Raw genomic sequence first — 21651 nt, forward strand, 5'->3', positions numbered from 1 at the left:
GTCTACAACTTGCAAGGACACTCCTTAGTTGTGTATTGTAGCCATTGATTATGATGGATTCTATATAGATTTCAGGCTTAAACCCATTACAGTAATGATATAGGCTTCAAACATGGATCAAGATAATCTCCCAAAAATATAAAACCAGCCCAATGCCCATAACCCATTACATCCAAAATCCGAATCTATAAGGTGACTCTGTAAGATCTTTCTTCACCACCTGTTTGATCACCAGCCATCAGGAACCAACTGCAGGCGACCTTTAGAAGCCAACAGTGAAGCAAATCCATAGCAAATCATAGATCCAGTAAGAAAAAATTACACATGCAAGCACTAAAACTACACTATTGCACTACAACTCAGAAGGGAACCACAGCCGTAGTTAGAAAAAGTGGCACTTCACCATTAGAACCAAAAGATTAACCAACAAACTTAAAAATAAGAAGCCCACTTCAAAGGCTGCTCCAAGTCACTGGTGTTGCAGTTGGAGCCAAATAAACGAAGTCGCCAAGCCTGATATTGTTACACGTGAGCCTAAGCCAAGGTAGGTTGAGATCTAAAACATCCAAGATAGAAACCATAGACAGTCATCAAACTTGAGAGGGTAGTAGACAAAACTCCTTTTACAAGTCTATGTTAAGGGTGATCATGAAAGAATGAAGGTTTAATAATGGAAAACACAGAATATAGGCTAAAATTTTATATAAACAGAGAATTATTGAAAGTGAAAAAAGAGAAAATTGTTGTAAAGGCACTATTTTTCATTTATAAGAATCCTATACATTTATAGTGATCAACTGAACTGAAAACAAAAATTGACGCAAAAATGACGCCACAATATCAACAACTAAGTAGTGTTTGATAGCAAAAAAAAAAAATCTATAGATTCATTAAAGACTTGATCTAATATTATTTAGACTGAAATTAAAATAATTAGGAAAAATAAATTAAAAAAACACATGACAAGCACATGAGTTTGAAGTAACAGAAGTAAAAAACTGATACTCCTTGCTTTTGTTACTGCAAACTCCAATTTTCTGCCTTAGAAGCTCAAACTTGTTAATTGGGAGTGATTTTGTGAACAAGTCTGCTATTTGATCTTCAGTTTTGCAGTAAACCAGTGTTGCTCCTCCATTTTCTTGTATCTCTCTCAAGAAGAATAGTTTGATGTTGAAATGTTTTGTTTTTCCATGAAAGACTGGATTGTTAGAGATTGCAATTGCTGCTTGATTATTAATAAAAATCTCAAAACCACTTTTCTGCTCCATATTCGGATTACACAAAAGCTTTTTTATCCACAAAACTTAATTAACTGCTGTTGTTGTTGCAATAAACTCAGCTTCAACAGTAGATTGTGCAACAAGCTCTTGCTTCTTTGAGCACCAAGAGAAAAAACCTGAACCAAAACTGAAACAATAACCTGATGTACTTTTCATGTCATCAATTGAGCCAGCCAAATCACTATCCGAGAATCCACATAGCTTGAAATCTTTACTTTTTTCAAATTTGACACCATAACTGATTGTACCTTTAATATATATTAACACTTCCTTTGCTGCAATTAAATGTAACTCACTAGCTGTTAGTGTATATGCCCTAGGCCATTATCTTGGACCTTTTTGTATGTCATTTTTGTTATAAATAAAAGAGGTTTTTATCATTATTATTTATTTGCATGTTATATAATAATGATTATCATCCCTGGTTACTTATTATTATGTTGATAATAATAAATATATAACTAGTATGATTATTAATTGATAATCATGAGATGATTATGTATATGTTGATATAATCAATAATCATAGATACTTGTTAGAGAACAAAGTATTGGATGGACCCGCACTGAGATCACTACATGGGTTAATGTCATAAGTGAATCTCAAAATAGTTATGTCTTAATCTTTTGACTTGAGATTGTCATAGTTTCCAACATAAGGAGTGTTATGTTTTGACATAACCAAACGTTGTCTTTAATCGGACAATCATAAAGGTTATGATTGGGCATAATAGAAATTATGTAGAGGAAAGTGAACAATCAAGATAGGATTTGTCCCTCTCTTTGAGAGAGATATCTTCTGGGCCCCTCGATAAGTGAGACTGAGAAATGCATGGCCGTGCTCAAATGAATTGATAGTGTGATCAATTCATTTGAATTTATCAGTCTACTTAGAGATCGAGAAATCATAAATTTGAACATTATAAGTTTGACAATGACCATGACTTATGTTCAAACTAGATATCGTGAGACAAAGGGATTAATACATGTTCTATTTAATAGGCTTTATCGGACTATTGATCATCATATTAGTTGGGTAGTCATAATGTCTTGCTAGAGGCCACTTATGATTTATAAGCCTTGTTGGACTAGGCCTATTGCCAATTAATATGAGCCTATTGGGTCACACACAAGAACGTTATTGATGTGCTATATTAATGGGCTAAAAGCCCATTAGTATAATTAATAATAATAAAGTGATATTATTATTAATATTAATATTAATTAATAATAATAAAATATTATTATTATTAATTATTTATTATTATGAGATAATAATATTTAAAAGATCTGCAGTCTATCTGTAACGGTTACAGATAAATGACTCTATCATATAAAGATATTTGAGTATATGTGAGATTGTGATAGTGAGTTCTGAACACAACTCTTTTAGAAAAAGAGTTGTACAATTCTTTTAGGAAAAGAGTTGTGAAAAAACAAAAAGACTGAAACCTATAAATACTCCTACTATGAATTTAGGAGTGATGATGATTTTTGAGAAAATTCAGTCTAAAATGCTGCAGATTGTGGAGCACATAATCTATCCATCATTGAGAGAGTTAGCACTCTAAAAGGATAGAAGATGTTCGTATGGATACCATAGAGGGTGTTCGTTTGAAAAGACAGCACCTTCAGTCCGCCATTATATCTTCTTAACGAGATTAACAGGTTAGTCTCTATACTTTCTTGAATTAAACGAAGCACTCGGATTCTGGAAAAGGAAATCAAGCAAGAGATTTTATTATTCCGCTGCGCAATTGGATTGCAATAATCTCGGGATTTCCCAACAGTAGTATCAGAGTCTGGTTGTATTTTTCGTTTAAATTAATTATGCCATGATTGATATTATATATGTGATATATGTTTATTAGAATGACATGATAATTATAGATAAATGATTAGATCATTTAAATAATTTTAATTTTGTTAGAAAAATTAAATTAATTAAATAAAAATATTTGCAACTGGATTCACGATGAGCAGTCATCGTGAACCCAGAAATTGGCGAGGCTGATGGGCGGACGTGGAGGGCGTGTGACGCTCGCGACCACCTGCAGAGAGTGTCTTTGCCGCCGCCGGCGAGGAACGACTGGTTCTTCGGCCGTCGATAGCCTGGCCGGCGTCGCTGCCTGGAACGCAGTGACTGAGAAGGCCGGCCCCGGAGGATCGCGCGACCGGAGGGTCGCGCCTCCCCGTTGGCCGCGCGACCGGTGGGTCGCGCAACCCGGGGGGTAGCGCGACTGGAGGGTCGCGCCTCCCCGTGGGTCGCGCGACCGGTGGGTCGCGCCTCCCTGTGGGTCGGGCGACCAGTGCCTCGAGCGCCGGTGGGCCGCGCACCGGTGGTTCGCCCGCCGGTGAGTCGCGAGACGGTGGGGGCAGCGGCCGGAGGTCCGGCGGGCTTCTGGACCTTCGGGCAGAAGCTGGGGAAGAAGATGATGCCCCAAAATTACGATTTTGCCCCTGAAAATAATTTAAAATAATAATAATAATAATAATAATAAATTAATTTTTTAAAATTTTTTCTTTTAGTCTTTAAATTAGATTTAAATGACTATATATTATTATTATTTTTAGTCTTTAAGTTAGATTTAAATGACTATATTTTATTAGTACGAGATACTATGCATCATTGTATATATATATATATATATATGTATGCATATTGGATGTTATGATATATATGCAAGACAAAATAATTAAAATTAAAATTAAACCCTCACTCTAAAATTTTAAGTTTTAATGCCACCCATATATTAAAAACCTATCAAGACTAAGATCACAAAAATGCAGGTTTTGCCAAAGCAAAGTGCATTAGGTTATCCTAGTAAGATAGGATGAATAATTGTTACTCATTTATTTAATTTTGGTTGAGCTTAATTAGGTTATCAAAACGGTTTTGGGCCTAAGGCATTAGATGGGGTATAACATGCATTTGACATATGATGTCAATACCTCATAATTTAAGAGTTACATTAGATGTAATTGGTAAGGGGTTACCTACCTAAATAACCTAATTCTAAGCGTTATGCCAAAGCTGACTTAGAATTAGGTGAAATATGGATCTTAACCCACTAAAATATTATTATTATTTTGAGGGTTATATTTTAGTGGGAGATTATTATCACCTCAATATTAATTTGTTTACTAAATTAATTATGTTTGCATATTTTTGTAGATAATTATGACGGCTAATAACAATTCCACCTTATCACTGCGATCTATCCTTAAGAAGGATAAACTGAAAGAAAATAGGACTAATTTTGTTGACTGGTTTAGAAACTTGAGAATTGTTCTCAAGCAAGAGAAAAAGTCCTACGTGCTTTATGAAGCTGTTCCTGAACCACCTCCTGCTGATGCTACTAATGCTGTTAAGAACAAGCATAAGAAGCATATGGATGATTCTAATGACATTGGATGTCTTATGTTGGCAACTATGTGCCCAGAACTTTAGAAGGATCTGGAGCACCTTGAGGCCTATGAGATGAGTGTCCATCTCAAACAGGCTTTCCAACAACAAGCTAGGCAGGATAGGTATGAAACCACCATCGCATTGCATGATTGCAAAATGGCTGAAGGTGATTCAGTTAGTGCTCATGTTTTAAAGATGAAAGGCTACATTGATCACCTTGCTAGGCTTGGCTATCCTTTGAGTTTAGAACTCTCCACGGATTTGATCCTACATTCTTTACCTGACAGTTTTTCTCAATTTGTCATGAACTATAACATGAACAATATGGAGAAATTTATTCCTGAGCTGCATGGGATGCTAAAAACAGCTGAGGTAAATATCAAGAAAAGGCCTACCCAAATTTTAAATGTCAATAAGGGTAAGCCCATGAAAAATAAGGGGAAGCCCAAGTCTAAAGGTGGTAATGGGCCTAAGGGACGAGGCAAGTCGAAATGGCAATCCAAGGCAAAAGTTCCTAAGGAAATAGTTCCTAAGGAAGGAATTTGCTTCCATTGCAAGGAACCAGGGCATTGGAAGAGAAATTGCAAACTCTATTTGGATGAGTGCAAGAAGAAGAAGAGTAGTGAGACTACAACTTCAGGTATTTATGTTATAGATATTAATTTATCAATTTTTACTTCATGGGTATTAGATACCGGATGTGGCTCTCACATTTGTACAAATGTGAAGGGTCTCAAAAGGAGTAGAAAACTGAAAAGGGCAAAGTGGACCTACGTGTAGGCAATGGAGCAAGAGTTGCTGCCATAGCTGTAGGGACTTATGAACTTATTTTGCCCGATGGGCTTTTGTTAGTTTTGAATAATTGCCTTTATGTTCCTATTTTGAGTAGAAATATTATTTCAGTTTCTATTTTGGACGATGAAGATTTTTCATTTCTCATTAAGAATAAGAAATGCTCCATTAATAAAGATGATTTGCTTTATTGCATTGCAAATTCATATGATGGCCTTTATGTCCTTGATCTAGATGATTCTAGAGACAACAATATCTATAACATAACTTCTAAGAAAACTAAGCCAAATGAGTTAATCCCAACATATTTATGGCACTGTCGTCTTAGCCATATAAATGAGAATCGCATATCTAAGCTCCATAAAGATGGTTTATTAGATTCATTTGATTTTGAATCATTTGAAAATTGTGAATCTTATTTGCTTGGTAAGATGACAAAGGACCCTTTTACTGGACAAGGTCAAAGGGCTTCAGACTTATTGGGTTTAATGCATACAGATGTATGTGTCCCACTAAGTATTAGTGCTAGGGGAGGTTATCAGTACTTCATTACATTCACTGATGATTTCAGTAGGTATGGCTATGTCTACCTAATGAAACACAAGCATGAATCTTTTGAAATGTTTAGAACTTTTCAAAATGAAGTACAAAATCAACTTGGTAGAACTATTAAAATGCTTCGATCTGATCGAGGTGGTTAATATTTGAGCCAAGAGTTTAATGAACATCTTAGAAACTGTGGAATTGTTTCACAATTAACTCCTCCAGAAACTCCACAATGGAATGGTGTTTCTGAAACGAAAAATCGAACTTTATTAGATATGGTTCGATCTATGATGAATCAAACAAATATCCCTTTATCATTTTGGGGTTATGCCTTGGAAATAGCTGCATTCATTCTAAACCAAGTACCATTGAAAGCGGTTGAAAAGACACCATATGAGTTATGGACTGGGAAAATGCCCAGTTTGTCTTTCCTTAAGATTTGGGGTTGTGAGGCTTATGTGAAACGCCCGATTTCAGATAAGCTAGCTCCAAAATCTATCAAGTGCAATTTTGTGGGGTATCCTAAGGAAACTAAAGGATACTATTTCTATATTCCCTCAGAGAACAAAGTGTTTGTTGCTCGAAATGGTACCTTTTTGGAAAAGGAATTTATCTCTCAGAGATTCAGTGGGAGTACAGTGCGACTTGAGAAAACTCAAGCACCACAAGAGAGCATTGAACCGCCGATAGAACCACTTTCAAAACCACAAACAGTTGTGGAAACTGAAAGGGTGACACAAGTCCCACGCAGATCTGATAGGACATGTCATCAGCCTGAGAGATATGGATTTCTCATGACTGATAATCGTGAACCTTTGTTCATTGATGAAGATGAACCTTGTGTTTACAAGATGGTTAGTGGGAGTGCAGTTGTGTTTCTAGTCCTATATGTGGATAACATATTAATCATTGGAAATGATATCCCTACCTTGCAAAAGGTTAAGACTTGGTTTGGGAACTCTTTTTCAATGAAGGACTTAGGTGAGGCCACATATATCCTTGGTATTAAGATCTATAGGGATAGATCCAAGAGGATAATAGGTCTGAGTCAAAGTACTTATATTGATAAGGTGCTGAAAAGGTTCAGCATGCAAGATTCCAAAAGAGGATTCTTGCACATGTCTCATGGTATTCATCTCAGCAAGAATCAATGTCCTATGACATCTGATGAGCGAGAACGGATGAATAAGATCCCTTATGCTTCTGCTATTGGATCTATCATGTATGCCATGTTATGTACTAGACCAGACGTCTCATATGTCTTGAGCACAATAAGCAGATATCAAGCAGATCCCGATGAAAGTCACTGGACAACTGTTAATAATATCCTAAAGTACCTTAGGAGGACTAAGGATGCATTCCTAGTTTATGGAGGATTGGAAGACGAGCTAGTTGTAAGTGGTTACACAGATGCTAGTTTTCAAACCGACATAGATGACTTCAGATCGCAGTCAGGATTCGTATTCATTTTAAATGGTGGAATTGTTAGTTGAAAGAGTTCCAAGCAGAGCACTATAGCAGATTCTACAATAGAAGCTGAGTATATAGCAGCATCAGATGCAGCTAAAAGGGCAGTCTGGTTGAAGGAATTCATCTCAGAGTTGGGAATGGTTCCCAGCATTGCAAATCCTATGGACCTTTATTATGGTAATAACGGTGCCATAGCACAGGCAAAGGAGCCCAGATCTCACCAGAGATCTAAACATATACTCAGGCGATATCACCTTATTCAAAAGATCATTGATAGAGGAGATATCAAAATATGCAAAGTAGACACAAATGACAACATTGCAAATCCACTGACCAAGCCTCTTTCACAGGTCAAGTATAATCAGCACACTAGGTCTATGGGTATTAGATACTTATATGATTAGGCCTAGTGCAAGTGGGAGATTGTTAGTGTATATGCCCTAGGCCATTATCTTGGACCTTTTTGTATGTCATTTTTGTTATAAATAAAAGAGATTTTTATCATTATTATTTGTTTGCATGTTACATAATAATGATTATCATCCCTGATTACTTATTATTATGTTGATAATAATAAATATATAACTAGTATGATTATTGATTGATAATCATGAGATGATTATGTATATGTTGATATAATCAATAATCATAGATACTTGTTAGAGAACAAAGTATTGGATGGACCCGCACTGAGATCACTACATGGGTTAATGTCATAAGTGAATCTCAAAATAGTTATGTCTTAATCCTTTGACTTGAGATTGTCATAGTTTCCAACATAAGGACTGTTATGTTTTGACATAACCAAACGTTGTCTTTAATCGGACAATCATAAAGGTTATGATTGGGCATAATAGAAATTATGTAGAGGAAAGTGAACAATCAAGATAGGATTTGTCCCTCTCTTTGAGAGAGATATCTTCTGGGCCCCTCGATAAGTGAGACTGAGAAATGCATGGCCGTGCTCAAATGAATTGATAGTGTGATCAATATCATTTGAATTTATCAGTCTACTTAGAGATCGAGAAATCATAAGTTTGAACATTATAAGTTTGGCATTGATCATGACTTATGTTCAAACTAGATATCGTGAGACAAAGGGATTAATACATGTTCTATTTAATAGGCTTTATCGGACTATTGATCCTCATATTAGTTGGGTAGTTATAATGTCTTGCTAGAGGCCACTTATGATTTATAGGCCTTGTTGGACTAGGCCTATTGCCAATTAATATGAGCCTATTGGGTCACACACAAGAACGTTGTTGATGTGCTATATTAATGGGCTAAAAGCCCATCAGTATAATTAATAATAATAAAGTGTTATTATTATTAATATTAATATTAATTAATAATAATAAAATATTATTATTATTAATTATTTATTATTATGAGATAATAATATTTAAAAGATCTGCAGTCTATCTGTAACTGTTACAGATAAAGAACTCTATCACATAAAGATATTTGAGTATCTGTGAGATTGTGATAGTGGGTTCTGAACACAACTCTTTTAGGAAAAGAGTTGTACAATTCTTTTAGGAAAAGAATTGTGGAAAAACAAAAAGACTGAAACCTATAAATACTCCTACTACGAATTTAGGAGTGATGATGATTTTTGAGAAAATTCAGTCTAAAATGCTGCAGATTGTGGAGCACATAATCTATCCATCCTTGAGAGAGCTAGCACTCTAGAAGGATAGAAGACGTTCGTGTGGATACCATAGAGGGTGTTCGTTTGAAAAGGCAGCACCTTCAGTCCGCCATTATATCTTCTTAACGAGATTAACAGGTTAGTCTCTATACTTTCTTGAATTAAACGAAGCACTCGGATTCTGGGAAAGGAAATCAAGCAAGAGATTTTATTATTCCGCTGCGCAATTGGGTTGCAATAATCTCGGGATTTCCCAACACTAGCACTATGCATAAAGCAAAATAAGAGATTTACAGTAAATAAAATGTCAGGTCTGGTGACACTAAGGTACATAAGGTATCCAACCAAGCTTCTATAGTAGCCTTCATCAACTTTCTCGGTTCCATCTCCTTTGCTCAGCTTCTCTTTTTGATTCATAAGTGTAGCAACTGATTTGCATTCCTCCATTTGGAATTTCTTCAAAATTTCTTTGGCATATTTCTTTTGACAAATGAATACTTCATTCTAGCTTTGTGTAATTTTCATTCCAAGAAAATAGTTCATGACCCCAAGATCTGTCATTTCGAAAACCTGCTTCATTTCTTGTTTGAATTTTTCAAACAGCAAGGCATTATTTCCTGTCACTAAGATATCATCAACGTAAAGAGAGACTATAAGAACATTTTTGTCCTTATGTTTAACATAAAGAGTTGCCTTTGATAAGCTTTTTTTGAAGCCTAAGCTTTGCAGATAATCATCTATCTTGCTGTACCAAGCCCTGGGTGCCTGTTTCAAGCCATAAAGAACCTTTTTGAGTAAGTAGACTTTATCTTCTTCACCTTGCACAACAAAACCAGCAGGTTGCTCCACATATATTTCTTCCTGCAGAACACCATTCAAAAATGTAGATTTAATATCTAATTGAAACACTTTCCAGCCTTTTTGAGCAGTAATGGCTAGAAGCATTCTGATTGTATCCAATCGAGCCATAGTAGCTGTTAGTATATTGCCCTAGGCCATTATCTTGGACCTTTTTATATGTCATTTTGTTTATTAATAAAAGAGATTTTATTATCATTATTATTTATTTGCATGTTACATAATAATGATTAATATCCCTGATTACTTATTATTATGGTGATAATAATAAAATATGACTAGTATGATTATTGATTGATAATCATGAGATGATTATGTGTATATTGATATAATTCAATAATCATAGATACTTGTTAGAGAATAAAGTATTGGATGGATCCACATTGAGATCATTATATGGGTTAATGTCATAAGTGAATCTCAAGATAGTTATGCTTTAATCCTTTGACTTGAGACTGTCATAGTTTCCAACATAAGGACTGTTATGTTTTGACATAACCAAACATTGTCTTTAATCGAAAAATCATAAAGGTTATAATTGAACATAATAGAAATTGTGTAGAGGGTATTGAACAATCAAGATAGAATTTATTCATTTCTTTGAGAGAGAAATCTTTTGGGCCCCTCGATAAGTGAGACTGATAAATGCATGGCCGTGCGCAAATAAATTAATAGTGTGATCAATATCATTTGATTTTATCAGTCTACTTAGAGATCGAGAAATCATAAGTTTGAATGTTATAAGTTTGACATTAACCATGGCTTATGTTCAAACTAGATATCGTGTGACAAATGGATTAGTACATATTCTGTTTATTAGACTTTATTAGACTATTGATCATCGTATTAATTGGGGAGTCATAATGTCTTGCTAGAAGCCACTTATGATTTATGGGCCTTGTGGGATTGAGCCCATTGTCAATTAATGTGAACCTATTGGATCACACATAAAAGAACGTCGTTGATGTGCTATATCATATTAATGGACTAAAAATCCGTTAGTATAATTAATAATAATAATAATATTATTATTATTATTAATATTAATTATTTATTATTATAAGATAATAATATTTAAAAAATTTACAGTCTATTTGTAATTGTTATAGATAAAGGATTTTTCAATTTTTCTTTTCAAAAAGGACTTATCACATATATATTTGAGTATTTGTGAGATTGTGATAATTGGTTATGAACACAACTCTTTTTCGAAAAGAAGTGTGGAAAAATGAAAAGGCTGAAAAACGAATAAAAGACCTTCTTTGAATCTCAGGAGCAAGAGTTTTTTGGAGTGATCGTTTTTCTGGGTTGCAGATTGGGGAGCACATAGCTTATCCATCTGTTGAAAGAGCACATAACTTATCCATCTGTTGAAAGAGCTAGCACTCCAGACGGAAACATTCGTTGGATACCATTGATGGTGTTCGTTTCAGAAGCAGCACCATCAGTCCGGAACTGTATCTTCTTATCAAGTCTAAAGGTTAATCTCTTATCCGTCCTTTCAAAATAAACGAAGCACTCGGATCCTGAAAAGGAAATAAAGATTTTTTTTTTCCGCAACAAATGTGTCTGAGTAATCAACACCAAAAATCTAGGCATAACCCTTAACAAGTCTAGCCTTATGTTTGTTGATGGAGCTATCAACATTTAATTTTGTTCTGAACACCCATTTCACCCCTATGATTTTTCTATGAGCAAGTTTGTCGACTAACTCCCATGTTTTGTTCTTTTGAATCATCGACATCTCCTCCTCTATTACTTTTTTCCATTTTGGATCTCTAAGAGTTTCTTCATGTCCAGCTGGTTCATAGACTACCATATTACACCTTTGATAGATTTCAGAAAGTGATCTGGCTCCTCTAACTGGTGAATCTTCAATATTTCTTCCAGCTATTTGTCTTTCGATTGCTCTTCGGGAAGACTAAGCTCTTGTAAAAGTTTTGGTGAGTCATTCCAATCCCATTGCTCCTCTTCATTAAAGTGAACATCTTTGGTAATAGTCATCTTTCCAGTTTGTGGATGATAGACTTTGTAAGCTTTGGAAACTAAGCTGTAACCGAAAAAAATACCAGGAATGACTTTCTTGTCTAGCTTATCATGTTTATTCTGTGGAACATGAACAAAACAAATACTTCCAAACACTTTAAGAAATTTCAACGAAGGCTTAAAATCATATTAGGCCTCAAATGGTGTTTGATCCTTCAATGCCTTGCTTGAAGTTGATTTTGAAGAAATACAACAGTGTTGGCAGCCTTTGCCCAAAAACCTTTAGGTAAATTCTTCTCATGCAATATATATCTCACTATCTCCATCAAATATATATGTTCCTCCTCTCACTGACTTCGTTTTGTTATGCATGTAAGGAGTTGTGAATTGATGTTCAATGCCAACTTCTTCACACAAGGAGTTGAATCGAGATGAGGTGTATTCGGTCCCATTATCAGACCTCATAGCTTGAATTCTGCAGCCACTCTGGTTCTCCACCATATTTTTGAACTTTCAAAAAACTTCAGCCACTTCTAACTTGTATCTCAAGAAGAAAATCCAATTCATTCTTGTAAAATCATCAATAAATAGAATAAAGTAGAGGCTACCTTGGAGAGATGGAGTTCTTTATGGTCCAGCAACATCTGTATGAATTAACTGTAACTTCTGTGAAGTTCTTTAAGATGACTTTGGAAAGGGTAATCTGGTTTGTTTACCAAATTGACAAGCATCATAGTTTGGCAATTGTTCAGTAAGTTTTGGCAAGTCTCTTATTATATATTTTTTCTTCATCTCCAGCATACGTTGAATATGCCAATGGCCAAGTCTCTTGTGCCATATTTTAGTGATGTTGGTTTCCATAAAAAATGTAGCTTGCTCCTCCTCTATTGGATCAGATAAGAAGCTTTTACCTCTCATTTTAACTCGCAGAACATGCTCTTTATTTGCATGATAAATGTCGCAATTCCGATCTTCACAAACTAATTTGAATCCTTTTTCAACTAACTATCCTGCACTTAAAAAATTTTGATCGATGTCAGGCAGAAAAAGAACATCAGACATTGTTTTTATACTTGACGTTGTTGTAATTGCAACAGTCCCCTTTCCTTTTGTTGGGATGTAGACACCATTACCAACTTTAACTTTAGTGATCTCAGTAGGATTCAAGTATTTAAAGAGAGTTATGTCATAAGTCATGTGGTTTGTACAACCGATATCGATCAACCAACATTCTGAACTGCACTTAGAAGAAAAACATGTTGCCACAAAAATATGATCTTCTTCATCTTGATCAGCAACTTGTGCATCTGCCACTTGCTTCTTGTTTTTGCAAATTATAGCTTCACGTCCAAGTTGATTGCACTTCTTACATTTTGCATCTAGCCTCCTCCAACATTTGAATGGTGAATCACCTGATTTGTTATAATGCTTGCAAGGAGGATATTCTTTTGAGTTTCCACCTTTGCTACGATTGTGGTCAATAGTAATGTGCTCATCACTTGAAACAGCTTGTTTCTTTTGAAACTCGTTATCTTCATGATGCCTGAAGGGAAGAGCTCCTTCGACAAAACCATTCTGTCTCATAGACCTTCTCTGTTCTTGAGCCTGAAAAGAGTTTAATAATTTTGCCAAGGTGATTGTGGACAAATCCCTTGTATTCTCCAAAGTGGTGATTGATGCTTCATATTTTTCAGGAGCAGTCACTAACATTTTTTGGACAATTCTAGAATCGTCAAAGGAAGTGCCAAGTAACCTTATTTTATTGACAATATCAAGCAGCCTTTCAGAGTATTCTTTGACTGTCTCTAATTCCTTCATCCTTTGCAGCTCAAACTCTCTTATGTAATTGAGAGCTTTCATGCCTCGAATCCTATCATTGCCAGCGTACTCCTCCTTTAGATAATCCTAGACTTGCTTAGCTGTTTTGAGAGACATAATTCTGGTGAAAATAGTGTTTGAAACATCAGAAAATAAATAATTTTTTGCCTTTGATTTTCTAGTTTTCCTCTCCTTATGGTTTTTTATTTAGGCCATGGTGAGATTTGCAGGCAGCGGAACAACTTCATAATCCTCCTCCACGGCTTCCCAAAGGTCATGGACATCCAAGTTGGCTTCCATTCTGATTGCCCAAATTTCATAATTTTCTCCATCAAAGATGATTGGAGCATTTGGAGAAAAATTTCCCTCAGATTCCATCTCACAAGTCCCTTAAGAAAAGGGCTCTGATACCAGTTGAAGGTTTAATAATGGAAAACACAGAACAAAGGCTAAAATTTTATATAAATAGAGAATACTGAAAGTGAAAGAAGAGAAAATTGCTGTAAAGGCACTATTTTTCATTCATGAGAATCCTTTACATTTATAGTGATGAACTGAACTGAAAGCAGAAATTGACGCAAAAACAACGCCACAATATCAACAACTGAAGTAGTGTTTGATAGCACGAAAGAAAAATCTGCAGATTCCTAAAGACTCAATCCAATATTATTTAGACTAAAATTAAAATAATTAGGAAAAATAAATTAAAAAAACACATGACAAGCACGTGAGTTTAAAGTAACAAAAGCAAAAAACTAATGAAGTATCACACTTGATATCGACTTTAGGAGGTGCCTACTTCCAAAAATTAAGCCCTCCCACTCCTTTTTAATAAAATCACATGGGAGTTTCAGCGACCCTTCACGATAAAGTATTTTTTGAAATTAAAATAAGAGATTAACCAAATGAAAATAACAAACTAAAGGAGAGAAAGAGAGCTTATTTTCCTGAAAAGAACATGAGAAGCTGCTTGTCGATAATAAAAAGAGAATTGGCTCCTCAAAAGAAAAAATTTTAAAAAAAAAATCTTTTTTCTCGCTTTGATCAAATTAAAAAGAGAAAATATATATTTTCTTCTTTATATGTTGAATTGGGTTGTGATCTCAGTTAAAATTTATCCCTTTTCGATAAAGTATTTTTTGAAATTAAAATAAGAGATTAACCAAATGAAAATAACAAATTAACCAAATGAAAATAACAAACTAAACGAGAGAAAGAGAGCTTATTTTCCTGAAAAGAACAGGAGAAGCTGCTTGTCGATAATAAAAAGAGAATTGGTTCCTCAGAAGAAAAAATTAAAAAAAAATTTTTTTTTCTCGTTTTGATCAAATTAAAAAGAGAAAATATATATTTTCTTCTTTATATGTTAAATTGGGTTGTGATCTCAGTTAAAATTTATTTGAAAATTTTATGGTCGTTGAAAATTTTATTTATGAGATTTTTTTGCTGTTACAAGTTTGATATTTAAATCTAATATTAAATCTGACCGTTATGATTTTATTATATTATCTCAAGATTTTTATAATCGCTTACAATGGCCATTTTTTCCATTATAAATAGTCTCCATTTTTATAAAGAAAAACACTCTTATTTTTCTACTTTATTCTCTCTTCTTTATGTTTCCTGTTAGGTTATAAATTAAAGATAAATTAGAGATAAATTCTTATTGTTCTGATCTTGAAAATTAAATTTCAAAAAAACCTGTTTAATCTTGAGGGATTACAAAATAAATCTTTAAGGACAGTGTCCAACGCGACTCAGGTTTTATTATTTTATCATATTTTTCCAACAATCTTAAGAATTTAAGAAACTTTACACAAATGGAACCAAATGTTGTCATTGTCTCTACTTCTGCACTGCCTGCTTCCAATGACATTATCACTGTCTCTGCTTCCTATGCTTCCTATCACCACACTTTCTATTGCTGCAAATGGTGGGCCTCTTCTGCCTGCTGTTCCTTACACCAAACCTTTTCTTGACATCTCAAAGATAGAAGATACAAACAGGAGGAAACTTAAAGCTGCAAAAGGTAAAGAGCGGACTATAAGAGCAAATCTTGTACAATGAAAAGTGCACAAATCAAATAACAGATATGAAATAAGAAACCTGATTACAAATATATGTTTAATAATCCCACCTTTAAAAAGAAAGGACATTATTTTGTATGTGGTAGGCCGGGTCATCATGCACCCCAGTGCAGGAAAAGAGTGATAAATGACAATCCTCCTAAACTAAAAGTGAATTTAGTCGAAAGAGATGACATTATTGCTGCGGTCATTTCTCAAACATTTCTTGTAGCTAATGTGCAAGAATGGGTAGTAGACTCTGGTGTTATTAGGCATATCTATACAAACAGAAATGCATTTACCTCCTACACTACAATTAGAGAAGGAGAAGAATATGTGTATTTAGGTGATTCTAGGACTGCAAGTGTCCTTGGTAAAGGGAAAGTTCTTCTCAAACTCACATCTAGCAAGACCTTAGCACTTAATGAAGTACTTTATGTACCTAATATAAAAGCTAATTTAATTTCTGTAGCTTTATTGGAAAAAGTTGGAATTAAAGTGTCTCTTGAGTTAGACAAAATTGTACTGACTAAAAATGACATTTTTATTGGAAAAAGTTATTGTAATTAGGGACTCTTTATTCTCAATATTTCTGCAATAACAAATGAAAATGCATCTTCTTCTACTTACTTGCTTGATTCTTTTGATTTATGACATGCTAGATTAGGACATGTTAGTGCTTCTTATATTAAAAAAATGCAATATCTTGGTATAATATCTGGCACTGGTAATACATATTTAAATAAATGTAAGATTTGTGTAGAATCTAAGTCAACCAAAAAATCATGTTCAACTACACATAGAGAATCTGAATTACTTAGTTTAATACACATAGACTTAAGGGATTTAAAACAAACTATGACTAGAGGTGGTAAAAAATATTAAATTTTATTGATGACTATTGTAGATATACTAAAATATATTTGCTTAGAAACAAAGATGAAGCATTTGATACGTTTCAATTATATAAAGCTGAAGTAGAAAATCAATTAAATAGAAAAATAATAAGGATTAGATCAGATAGAGGTGGCGAATATATCTTATTTAATGACTTTTGTGAAAAAGAAGGAATAATTCATGAATTTACTCCACCTTATTCACCTGAATCTAATGGAGTGGCGAAAAGAAAAAATAGAACATTAAAAAAAATGATGAATGTTTTATTAATAAGTTCTTCTTCACCTAATAACCTTTGGGGGGAAAATTTTATTATCTGCTTGTCATCTACAAAATAGGATACCCTATAAGAAAACTGATAAAATGCCCTATGAACTTTGGAAATGTTATACACTTAACTTAAAATATTTAAAAGTGTGGGGGTGTCTTGCTAAAGTAATTCTTGCTGATCCTAAGAAACGAAAAATAGGTTCAAAAACTTCTGATTGTATGTTTATAGGTTATGCTGAACATAGTGTTGCATATAGATTTCTTGTTTTGAAAAGTGATGTGCTTGATTGTAACACTATAATTGAGACAAAAAATGCTGAGTTCTTCTGATTGCATGTTTATAGGTTATGCTGAATATAGTGCTACATATAGATTTCTTGTTTTGAAAAGTGATGTGTTTGATTGTAATACTATAATTAAGACAAAAAATGCTAAGTTTTTTGAACATATTTTTCCTTTAAAAGTTGAGAAAATTTCCCATGCACCCAATGAAGATATTTATAAAAATGATTTTGGAAATAATAATGAAAATTTAAGAAGAAGTAAAAGACAAAGAAAAGAGACTTCTTTTAGAAATGACTTATACACTTATCCTGTTGAAAATAAACTTTTAAATTTTTCTGAAACTATTAAGTCTTACGAAACTCCTTTTTGGAAAGAATCAATTAAAGCTGAAATTAATTCTATTACTTAAAATGGTACCTGAATTTTAGTAGACTTGTCTCTGGGAGCTAAACCTATTGGTTGTTAATAGATTTTCAAAAGGAAATATAACTCATATGGGTCAATTGAAAAATATAAAGTGAGACTAGTAGCAAAAGGTATTTCTCAAAAATAAAATATAGATTATTTGACACCTTTGCTCCTGTAGCTAGAATTTCTTCTATTAGAGTATTGATTGCTTTAGCTTTTATACATAAACTTGTTATTCATCAAATGGATGTTAAAATAGCCTTTTTAAATGGATACTTGGAAGAAGAAATTTATATGATACAACCTAATGGTTATATTATTTCTAGTTAAGAAAACAAAGTTTGTAAATTTCTTAAATCATTATATGGTTTAAAGCAAGCCCTAACAGTGACATAACAAATTTGATCAAGTTTTATTGAATGATGGTTTTATTACCTCTGTTTGAAGTTGATAGGTGTGTGTATACAAAACGTATAAATGATGAATATGTGATTATTTGTTTATATGTGGATGATATGCTTATTTTTTTGTACGAGTTACGATATAGTTTGTAAATCAAAAACTTTTCTTGACTCTAAATTTGATATGAAAAATATGGGAGAGGCAAATGTGATTTTGGGAGTTAGAATTATAAGGAAGAATGATAGTCTAATGCTATCACAAGAGCATTATGTTGAGAAGTTTCTAAGGAAGTTTGGACATTGCAATGTCAAACTAGTGAGTACCCCTTATGATCCTAACTGTCAATTAAAGAAAAATAGAGGAAACTCTGTTGCTCAATTTGAATATGCACAGATTATTGAGAGTCCGTTACATTTAATAATTTTTTCACGACCTGATATAACTTATGTTGTATATAGATTGAGTAGGTATACACATAATTCAAATGATAATTATTGGGCTGCATTATTTAGACTAATAAAATATTTGAGAGGTACCATGAACTATGGTATTTTATATAGTGGATTTCCACTGAATTAGAAGGATACAGTGATGCTAACTGGATTTCAGATTCAGATGAGATAAAATCCACTAGTGATTATGTATTCACTCTAGAAGGTGGTGCAATTACATGGAAATCAACCAAACAAAATATCATTGCTAAATCCACTATGGAGTCAGAGTTTATTGCTCTGAAATTAGCTGGAACTGAAGCTGAGTGGCTAAGAAACCTCTTAGCAAATATTCTGTTAGGAATAAAACCAACACCATCTGTAGCCATGCGTTGTGATTGCCAAGCAGCAACGACCATTGCAAAGAATAAAACTTTCAATAGTAAGAATAGACATATTCGTCTGAGACATAATGTTATTAAGTATCTGTTGAAAGATGGAACTATTTCCATTGATTATATGAAGTCAGAAGTGAATTTGGCCGATCCTCTTACTAAACCTTTAGGGAGAAAACTAATAGATGAAACATTGAGGGGATGGGACTTGAGCCAATTTGAAATTAACAGTGATAGAAACTCAATCTTTGTGATTGAAGATCCCATGAAAAAGGTTCATATGGGTAATAACAAGTCACTTGTTAGTTCTGCTAGCACTATTTGTCGTTGTCGTTGTCTCTTCCTATGGTGAGAGAAGTGCTAGACTGCATTAATAAGATGATGATATGAAAGCTCTTAGTGATATTCATATCCCTTATAGGAGGTGTATAAATTACAGTTACACTTGATGATATCATCTATATAAGTATGGAGTGGAGCCGTTTCTATGAGATTGTGACATAATCTCTAGAGCACTTATGAACTATCAGGCATGCACATGACCTATTAGAGCAAAACAGCATTGAAAATAAGGTCTATAGAGTGTTATGAGATTGATGGGATATTAGCATACAAAAAAGAGTTTTTGGTTCATTATGTTAAATCTTATTAATCTAGGTCTAGTTCATAGTCCAAAAAACACTAGATTCGAAACATATACACTAAAATTTTAAACCCAGCAATGAAAAATCTTTTGAAATATGTGGGAGATTGTTGTAAAATTAGTTTAGATTTCAAAAATTTTGTGGTCGTTGAAGATTTTATGGTCGTTGAAGATTTTATGGTTATTGAAAATTTTATGGTCATTAAAGATTTTATTTATGAGGTTTCTTGGCTGTTGTAGGTTTGATATTTAAATTTAATATTAAATTTAATCATTATGATTTTATTATATTATCTCAAGATTTTTATAACAGCTTACAATAGTAATTTTTTTTCATTATAAATAGCTTCCATTTTTATAAATTCCATTATAAATAGCCTTTATTTTTTTATTTTATTCTTTCTCTTTTCTATATTTTCTGCAGAATTATGAATTAGAGATAAATTTTTATTATTCTTATCCTAAAATTTAAATTCTAAAAAGACCTGTTTAATTCTAAGAGATTACAAAATAAATTTTTAAAAATAATGTCCAACTCCACTCAGATTTTATTATTTTATCCTATTTTTCTAACACAAGAGATTATAAAATAAATTTTTAAAAACAATATCCAACTCGACTCAGATTTTATTATTTTATTCTATTTTTTCAACTGTGCTAGAGATCAATTTTAATTACATAAATCAGATTTATTCTTACCTGACTAGTTATTCTTTGCTCTCACTGAGTCATTTGTCTATATATATATTACATTACTCCTAGCTTAATGGAACTAGAATTGTTTTAAAGACTAATTAATTTGAATTGAAAAAAGAAAACAACTTAACCAAAATATCTTAACTATTTCCTCAGGCCAAACCCACATCACCAATTTTAGGAATCTGGATTCAAAATTGGGCTCATCCACTCAGGTCCAAGTCAAGACCAAATAGACAAGATTCTTGGCAGGGGCCAAGCAAACACCCCTTTTTCTTCATGTTTTTAATGAAGCGAAGGAAACTTCAGCAGCTCATGTTGATATTGTTGCATTCTCTAACAATTTTAAAGGTGATTTAGTAATGGAGCATCAAGCTTTTTGGAAAGTAGCTGAATGAAAAAAAAAAAAATAAATTTTATGTATACTCAATGATTCTGCTTCAACTTTTGAAGTTCATAACCTTTGACTTGAAGCCAAACAGAAGTAATTTTTATTTATTTTTGTATTAAATAGTGTTGTTTGATTAATAATAATTAAGTATTATATTAATAAATTGGATAATATTTCTTTTGTCTTTACTGAGTCTCTCTTTGTTGTTGGGTTGTAGGCCATTCATCACTCTTTGGCAGATTTAATTGGTCTATGCAATGTTTCTTTTCTTTGCTTTGGAAGATTTATTATACCTTGGCCTAAGACTTCCACGCTCTCTGCAATTCCCAATTTCTTTTTATTATTATTATTATTATTATTAATTATAATTTTATATTTTTATAATAAAGTTATTACTAGTCTAAGTTATGGTCTTACTGACCATGTCATATTTGAAGCATGCCTTTTGTGGACCTTCTCAATTAGTCAGCAGAAATTGGCCCCACCTTAACTAATGTCCATTTCCTTTCTAGCTCTATTCCCTTTTCCCTCTTAAGATTTTAATTTATCAATATTAAAAGTTTTACATGGCGAGGGACCACAGCCATACCGCAGTAGTTTTGGAAAATGGGAAGAACATGTTGATGATTTAGACACTGCAAATCTATGAATAGAGACAAATTGATTCTTATACACCATTAATATTCTTTTCTTTTCTTTTATTTGCTTCTTTGCAAAGCCAACTACAAACCCATCGGATAATTCATACCACCAAGTGAATTAAGACGAGACTTTGAAAAATTATACAGTAATAGATTTCAATGAATTGAGGGTATGATGATGTGAGAAGGGAACCTGTAGGGTAGTTGATTATGGGTAGTAGTCCTTTGGAGTCATAAATGTGTCCCAAGAACAGGAGACACTGGGATTTAAGGAAACCACATTGTTTTCTCTATTGTCCTCCAATCCTACCATT

At 33.3% G+C, this 21651-nt stretch overlaps 1 protein-coding gene across 1 annotated transcript; it reads right to left on the reverse strand.

Annotated features, from left to right (window-relative positions):
* Positions 1-11367: 11367 nt before the first annotated feature.
* On the reverse strand, positions 11368-13854 carry LOC110623213. The gene is made up of 2 exons (XM_021768141.2): positions 13068-13854; positions 11368-11534 (listed from the first exon to the last, which is right to left on the reverse strand). The coding sequence occupies exons 1-2, from the start codon at positions 13852-13854 to the stop codon at positions 11368-11370; spliced, it is 954 nt and encodes a 317-aa protein (XP_021623833.2).
* Between the last annotated feature and the right edge of the window lie 7797 nt (positions 13855-21651).

The sequence above is a fragment of the Manihot esculenta genome, chromosome 9 (genome assembly GCF_001659605.2).
Source record: "Manihot esculenta cultivar AM560-2 chromosome 9, M.esculenta_v8, whole genome shotgun sequence".
NCBI classification, from domain to species: Eukaryota; Viridiplantae; Streptophyta; class Magnoliopsida; order Malpighiales; family Euphorbiaceae; genus Manihot; species Manihot esculenta.

Bases quoted from the DNA above. Each gene is read 5' to 3' on its own strand.
- LOC110623213 (XM_021768141.2), bottom strand. From the start codon at position 13,854: ATGAAAGCTCTCAATTACATAAGAGAGTTTGAGCTGCAAAGGATGAAG. The intron at 11,535-13,067 runs GTATAAAAACAA...TTTCCTTTTCAG, and splicing joins TGCAATTACAACAACGTCAA to GATCCGAGTGCTTCGTTTAT.